Source organism: Eupeodes corollae, chromosome 2, assembly GCF_945859685.1.
Source record: "Eupeodes corollae chromosome 2, idEupCoro1.1, whole genome shotgun sequence".
Classification (NCBI taxonomy): domain Eukaryota; kingdom Metazoa; phylum Arthropoda; class Insecta; order Diptera; family Syrphidae; genus Eupeodes; species Eupeodes corollae.
The window spans coordinates 11,849,667-11,857,414 of NC_079148.1; the positions used below are offsets into that span (position 1 = coordinate 11,849,667).

Genomic DNA, 7,748 nt, shown 5'->3' on the forward strand with positions numbered 1-7,748 from the left:
ACAAATTGTATGCAACATATGTCTGCAGATATTTCGAGAGATTAGGAATAATATTGTGTTACTTATTTTCATATTTCAGTCGTGATTTATAAAGGATATTCAAAAATTAATGAAATTTGTGTAGTGAATTGTTGGCAACCCTAAAACTTGACAAATGATAGATCTCCAACTGTTTACGTGAGAGCAAAAATGATGTGATGGGACCAAACCTCTATGGTACTCGTAGTTAGATTCCTAAACGATCTCAAAGTACACAAATAAACTTTGCGTTATTTTTCTAAGGAGTTGTTCTATCTATCATACTTTTCAGTTTTAGTCCCAAGTGAATGAAAAACAGAATTAGTCTAACTTGTACCCTAAAATGTGAATCTTCTTCACCTTCTAAACACTGACCAATTGCCTTGTGTTCCTTCTTTAGAAGGTCAAGATTAATTATCAGTTTAAAAATTATATCAAAGACCGAAAAAATAAAAAGCGAACAGACCTTGAATATGTAAGTAAAATATAACACCAGCTGACCATCGCATGAACATAAAAAGAAGCTTAAGAAATATAATTTAGTATATCTATTGCCATTCACCTGCTTTTAATTCACAGTGACTTTTCACAGAATGTTACTGAGATGAAATTTCAACACAATATCGTCTTCAGGATTTGCCCAGTTTGAGTAACAATCTTGTGTACATTATTATAGGAAAGAATTCAAGAGCACACTTAATAACAGTACCACGACACGGCAAGACCGGCTCTTAAATCCTGAATCTCGAAATTCCTTCCTCGTTCCCACGTTTGGCATTTATTCCGCATCCACTTCTTCTAAGTCTTTGACGGACAGGCTTAACCCATCCCGTTTATTCTCAAGGTTGCTGCTAGGTACAAGTACAAGGGGTTGAAAGAAAGTGTCGGTGGGAATTAGTTTTGAATTTCTGAATATTGCAGTAGCTGGGAAAGACAGAGTGTGGCAAGGCATTCAACATTCGCTTAGTACGGCTAAAGAACGAATCCCTACACTTGACGGTCCCACAGAAGTTGGGCTCGAGGCCCGAGAGTATACTGATCAGCATTCCCAGAAGTGCGAGTATTACGGTTGAACTGTTTAAAGGAAAAAATGCAGCTGGCTATTTCACTAGAGCATAAACCGTTAAAATTACGGTAAAAAAGGGTGAGACGGGAAACTTTACGACGATGTTCGAGTGACGTAAATGATCCTATTATGGTATCATCACCAATCAATCTAAATTTTCTCCGTTCAAGAGGCTTAAGTAAGTTGCAGGAGAACCAGCCCAGTTATGGGAGTTATATTCAAGCTTTGGGGAGAGACAAGCTTCTTGCATCGCCATAAAAAACCCAAACATCTTGCAGCATTTTTGGCGACATCGCGTATGTGATCATTCCACAAAAGGTGGTTGGTGATTCACATAACGAGAATATCGAGATGTTCAGTTTCCTCGATGCAAGTGCCATCCATGGATAATGGCACGGGGGGTATACCTCGCTTAAACGATACAAGACAGCATTGTATTTTCGAAGCATTAAATTCCACGCGGTTTTTTTAATCCCCATTGTACAATGCTGTTTTGGTCGAAATTTAATGAACTTATCGTATTTTGTCGTTGCAGTTCCATATCCGAAGAAGAGGGATGTGAGTCTGAAAACGAATATGAAAAGCTAAGAGTACTACTAGAAGCGAAAAAATGTATTGGGTTAGAAGTTGCAGACAGCAGATCATTAATAAAAATGAGAAAAAGTGTTGGAGATAAAACAGAGCCCTGAGGCACACCATAATTTATTTTGTAGTTTTCAGACTTGAACTCATACAATACTACTTGATCCGAAAGGTAATTACTAATCCAATGAAGCAGCGAATTATGAAAACCGAAGGAACGCATTTTCTAATGCCAACCCTATCAAATTATTTTGAAATATCAAGTGCAATAATCTTACTTTCTCCAAAGCAAAAAAAATATTTGCTTCACTGTTCTGTGAGATGAACCATGAGATCACCAGTTGTCTGTCATTAAGAAGCTTTCGATCTTCGATATTTTTTTCGAGCTGATAACTAATCAGCGTGTCCATGACTTCGAAGAGAAGCGACGTAAGTGCAATCGGTTGGTAATTAGAGGGTGCCTCTTGTGATTAATTAAAAAATTCTCCAAGTGTAATTCTCGTAATAAAAAGTGCTTTATCAAATAAGGCGTTCGAATTCAGCTTAAAACTGTAGGTCTAATCCATTCCTAACAAACGTATTCGCACAAAGGAATAGTTGAGAGTTGTAAGTCACTAGGTCCTAGTTCTCAACGGACTGTTGTGCTACCAAATTTTGTTTGTGCTTTTGTTTTATTTGTATACCTTCTTCTTAAGTCCCCTCGGGCATAGCTTATCTACGCAATAAAAGCTGTCAGGCACAAGAAGGGAAATAAGCCCTATTTTATTCATGCGTCTAGTTCTAGTCCATGACGGGGAGGGATAGTTTATCTCGTTTATTCTGTAGTTAGCTCCTAGGAATGAGAGTAAAACCAAGTATTTGGTGTCTTAAAAAAAGGTCACTGAACGACGATGTTTTCTACAAAACGTCACAATGGACAGCCCCGTGACTCAGCTGACGCAGGTATGTGAAGACCTCAACCAACTTGGCGTGCGAAATTGGAGACAGCTAGTTGGGGTCCGAACTGGATGGAGACGCATGTTGCTTGAGGCACAGGTCCGCCCGGACTGTAGCGCCTCCTTTAGTTAATAAGTAAGTTATTTACTGCTAGGAAAAGGGAACTTATTTCCAAACGATAATTCCGGGGTCACACCAACAGTAAGTTGGTTTCAAATCAGACTTTGAAAACTATAAAAACTAGTTTGTTCTCTTCAGGAAGAACACTGTACAAAGACAAGTCTTATTCTTCTACTAATGTCTCCGTTTAACATGACTATCTCTTTTTTTAATCCTTTTGGACCGTTCAATACAAATAGTATTAGATGAGTTCAAGTCGGATAATTCGACATTATTTTTCATTTTTATTAATGACTAGCTGACCCGTGCTCGCGTTGCTTCGCAAATTGTAACCACGAACATTTTTTGAATATTAGTATTAGCATATGAAAAATTTCTCAATGGGACTGAGCATATTTTCTACAATAATATTAATTTTTGTTTATATGTATATACGTACCGTATCTAATTAGATTTCACACTTGAAAAAAAAAAGAGTTTGTTCATGTTTGTGCATATTATAAATATTTTTTTATTTCAAAGCCTCCGGATAAACAATATTTGCAGTTATATTACTACGAGGAAGAAGTATGCATTGGTTGCTTTTTGAGCCTACCCTGGAAAGAGCAACATAAAGCTGACCATGAGAGAAGACATTTTCCCTAAGGTCGACTCCAATAAATTTAAACGATTGACCCTGAGCCTTGTTAATTGTCATACAAAAGCATGGTTTAATGGGAAATTGCACACGTTTAAATTGAAAAGGGAGATCTGTTGGTATCATTGGTATCCGGGGAATCAGGGCATATTTTCCTACTGCGGGTCCGGTAAGAATTTGTACTTGTATTATATTTTTTAATAGCTTTTTGATCTGGAGTCGTGTGCCATTGCACAGATTCGGAGGATTGAGATTTCTTATTAGAATAATTGGTGTACCAATTTTTAAATTAAGTTGATATGGCGGCAGGCCTGCTGGGTTGAGTGAATTTAAAAACTCATGAGGGTAGTGCACACTATCATTATCATCAACCACAGTGTCAATTGCATTGTATTTATGCGACTCCGTTTTAAGATTCTGAAGCACGTATCTGTTTATTTCATCCACTGAACAGTTTTTTGGTGACACGATAGCTCTTTCGCAAAACCAAGAAAATGGTCTTGATTCTAACGCGTTCAGGTCTCCATACACACACTGAATAAGTTGTTCTGTGCTATACACAATTTTTCCGAAGCTTTCGTTTAATTCAATTGTATTTGGACCCATGAAAGTATGTTTTCCATCACCAATTCTTAGAAGTAGAGACGCGAACTCAGAAGTATCAGTGTTGTTAGTAAGCTCTACTCTCATATTGATTTTAAGTTGAAGTTTTTGTACATATCGCCAAATAGAAGACGACTTAACGCAAGATTTGATAATATCGGCTCGAGTACCCTTGGGAATCACTGGCATTATCTGTCTAAAATCCCCAGAAAAAACCATTGTGACTCCACCCATAAGTCTTGACGATGATCTTAAATCTTTAAGGAGTCTATTCACAGCCTCAATATGAGCTTGATTACTCATCGTACATTCATCCCAAATGATAAGGTCCGCTTTTTGGAATACTTTTGCAATGGAAGTGGTTTTTGAAATAGAGCATGTTGCTTCTTCATGGGCAATGATGTTAATTGGCAGCTTGAACGTAGAGTGAGCAGTTCTGCCTCCACTAAGCAATGTTGCTGCAATCCCAGAAGAGGCGACGGCAAGAACAATCTTACCTTCTGATCTATATTTCGCTAGTAAAAGATTAATCAAAAAGGTTTTACCAGTACCACCAGGCGCGTCTATGAAAAAAAGTTTTCCTTTATGTAAATCTACACTTTCTTTTATTTGGCTGAAAGCAAGTTTTTGTTCCGAATTCAGTTTTGGTAAATTTTCCTGCACGTACTGATGTAGAGGGCGCTGTGTGTACGGAAATTTGGTGTGGAATCTAAGAGCGACTGGAAGTATAAAAATATTGAAATAAATAAATAAAATAAATTACTCAAATGTAAACAAAAATCAGTCGTTGCCAACGTTTCCTGAGATTTGTTTTATTCATACCTATCAATGTATAGAAGATATGCATATACAATACATTTAGTTGTATGTGTTTTAGATTTGCTAGCCGAAAATTGTATTGATTTGATTTTAGATTTTCTAATTTTGTGAAATCTGAAAATTTAAAAGCAACGTTTTCAAATTTAAGTTTTGATACAATGCTACGTTGCCATATTTTGAATTTTTCCATAGCAAATACATTCGATGTAGGTATTTTTTAAATTTGTTTTTTTTTTTTTTTATTGTAATGTAATGTTAAGGAGTGGGTGGGTTATGTAGGTATGTAGAAAGCTAAGTATTAAGTAGGTTGGTGTGTATTAAGCTGCATTGTTAGGACTTAAGTCGTTTCGTAATTGGAATTGATGATGATGGCTCAAGCTAGAATTAAACAATCAACTTAAAGGGCCAACGCGTTGGCTCTGTGACGTCATAAAACCATGCAAATATTCTGTATCAACGCACGCACCGTCAACGTTCACAGCGTCAATGCTTAAGATGTTGATTATCACACGATTCGACAAAATAATATTTATTTAAGCCAACGTTATTTTTATTTTGTTTCATATTAGGGTGTGAAAGAATGTTAAAATTGGTACAGTGTAAGCATATTACGTAATTATTGTGTGGTTTTTAATTATTGTAGATCTGCAAATGACGTCTATTTTACGTCAAAGTGTCAACGCGTTGACCGTTTACGTTGACCTTCTAATAGTAGCTTCAGACTTTTTTCTTTAATATTTTGCAGTGCGAAACAACTGTGTTAAAATTGGAAAAAATGAGAATTTATGCATGTTTACCTATTGTAAAACATATTTTTCTATATTTATCCTTTTGGAGTTAAAATAGGTATATGAATAAGTACGATAGTATTTGTTTAGGTTGGCAGGTTGTTGCGTAGATAAAAATGGAAGGAAGTTAAATAAAAATATATTTAACCAAAAAGGTAACAAAATTAGTTTAAGAACCTACTATTTTCCTTACCCTCATTTTGGTTGTTTCAAAACGGACAAATAGCTAAAGATTACTACACTATCTTCTTCTTAATTCTTGCGTTCTTAGGAAAAAGGAGAGTTCAGTTTCAGTTTGTTCGTATTATAAAAAAACGTTAATTGGAATTTTTCCAAAAAATATACTTGTTTGGTATCGTTCGTGAGATATTTAGGATTTACCAAAATATTTACCCTTTTTTCAAATAACTGTCAGAAAAACCACCCACGCAATTTTCTTGAGAGCCCTTTTTGCATCTTTCTACATTATTATCTGTATAACAAAATTTATTTCAAGTCCATATCTCTACTGGTTCTTGAGCTATGGACGACGAAAAAACGTCGCGAACGTACACACGTACACAGACAACTCTCTAAAAACTTTTATTTCGACTCTAGGGACCTTCAAACGTCGAGAAATGTCAACATTTTCAATTTGACAAATCGGACCCATTACAATAACTTCCTATATTAATTTAAAAATGTTCGCACTATTATTAACATGGTTTAAAAATATTTGTCTCATATGAAAATGATTCGAAAAAAATAGGGAAAACCTTAATTTTTCTAATTGGCAACCACAAAAAGTTTATATTCTAATTTTTCTTCTATTTTTTGTTCTGTGTGTGTTTTTTTTTAAATGATTTCATTGCCAATCAAACAATCAAAAAAACAAATTATACAAAATATAAAAAATAAATTATAACAAAAATTTATTTTTATTGACTCCCTCGAACTTTCACTGAATTTGTATACATTCTTCTCTATCTTCTGTTTTTTTAATAATCTGGAAATTTATTATTTTATATTGGAATTCTCACTCATTTTTGCCCCCACCTCAATAGATTCCACATGCAAAACATGTGGAACGAATTGTTTAGGAAGTCGTAAGAATATGTCAGGTCGAGCGTTCCTTCCTCATAATAGTACTATTCAAATATATATACAAAGACAATACAGAAAAATTGAATATGTAGGTAGGTAGGTAAGAGAAAAAACGTAACTATTGAATGGAACACATATTAAGAGAGAAGGAAGAAAAGAAAATTAAAAATGTTGGAATGATAATGAAATGAAACAAAGCAGCGACCTCGCGATTGTGATGAAATCTAATTTCATAAATAAAATAAATTCAAAAAGTTTATAATTTTATAATATGTTTTTATTTATTTCTCAGGTTGTATGTTTAACTTAGAAGTGATTTTAGGCTTAAAATTTGCGCAACAATATTGACTTTATGAAGCAATGCTAATCTTTGTCGATTATTGTATAGGTTTTAAGATATGAGTGGTTGTATAAGTCAACTAATGAAAAAAAATGGACAAAAAATGTAAAATTAATAATATTTAAGTTTGACAAATAATTAATGAAAAAAAATTAAAGCCATAAATAATCTCATAACAATAAAGAAAATAATAAAATATATTTCAAATAAATCGGTTGACTACTTTCTGAGATCATTCGTTACAAACTTTTAAATGGTTTCGCTTTTATATAATAGTATAGATATAGATTTTCTAACTACCTCATTGATAACAGTTCTGTCAGCTTTACGTATTCGTTTTTAGATTCACAACCACACTCTTCGTTTGTGGATCATCAAAGGTCATGCATAATGAGCTCGTTGAATTTTGTTTAATGGTAAATGGTTAATGGGAAATTGAGCAGAACTTAGTGCGTTGAAAATTCATAGCGTCCTTTAACCGTAATTTACCAACTTTCGCACCTGCATCAATGAAACTGAATATCTCAATGTTCTCGTTATGCCGCTGCAAGAAGTTTATGTTCCCTCATGCTTACTGTTATCTTAAGACTTTTATAAGACAAAAATTTGGTTAAAGTTTACATCTCTGGGATGGTGCTCCTGAAGCTTACTTTAGTCCCTAGAAAGTTCTTGAATGGAGACCATTTAAATTGGTTGGTGATGATATCATTATTGATTTAATTACGTCGCGGGAACACTGTCTTAAACTTTTAGGGT

The 7,748-nt window shown here is 34.4% G+C and overlaps 1 protein-coding gene across 1 annotated transcript; it reads right to left on the reverse strand.

Moving 5' to 3' along the window:
• Nucleotides 1-3,027: 3,027 nt before the first annotated feature.
• LOC129945315 (ATP-dependent DNA helicase PIF1-like) lies at nucleotides 3,028-7,262 on the reverse strand. Its single transcript, XM_056054971.1, has 2 exons — nucleotides 4,785-7,262; nucleotides 3,028-4,681 (listed from the first exon to the last, which is right to left on the reverse strand). The coding sequence occupies exons 1-2, from the start codon at nucleotides 4,969-4,971 to the stop codon at nucleotides 3,234-3,236; spliced, it is 1,635 nt and encodes a 544-aa protein (XP_055910946.1). The 5' UTR covers nucleotides 4,972-7,262; the 3' UTR covers nucleotides 3,028-3,233.
• Nucleotides 7,263-7,748: the final 486 nt, after the last annotated feature.

Excerpts from the sequence above, each read along its gene's own strand:
- LOC129945315 (XM_056054971.1), bottom strand. The coding sequence starts at position 4,971 with ATGGAAAAATTCAAAATATGGCAACGTAGCATTGTATCAAAACTTAAA. Across the intron at positions 4,682-4,784 it reads TATCTTCTATACATTGATAG|TCGCTCTTAGATTCCACACC; the intron begins GTATGAATAAAA and ends TTATACTTCCAG.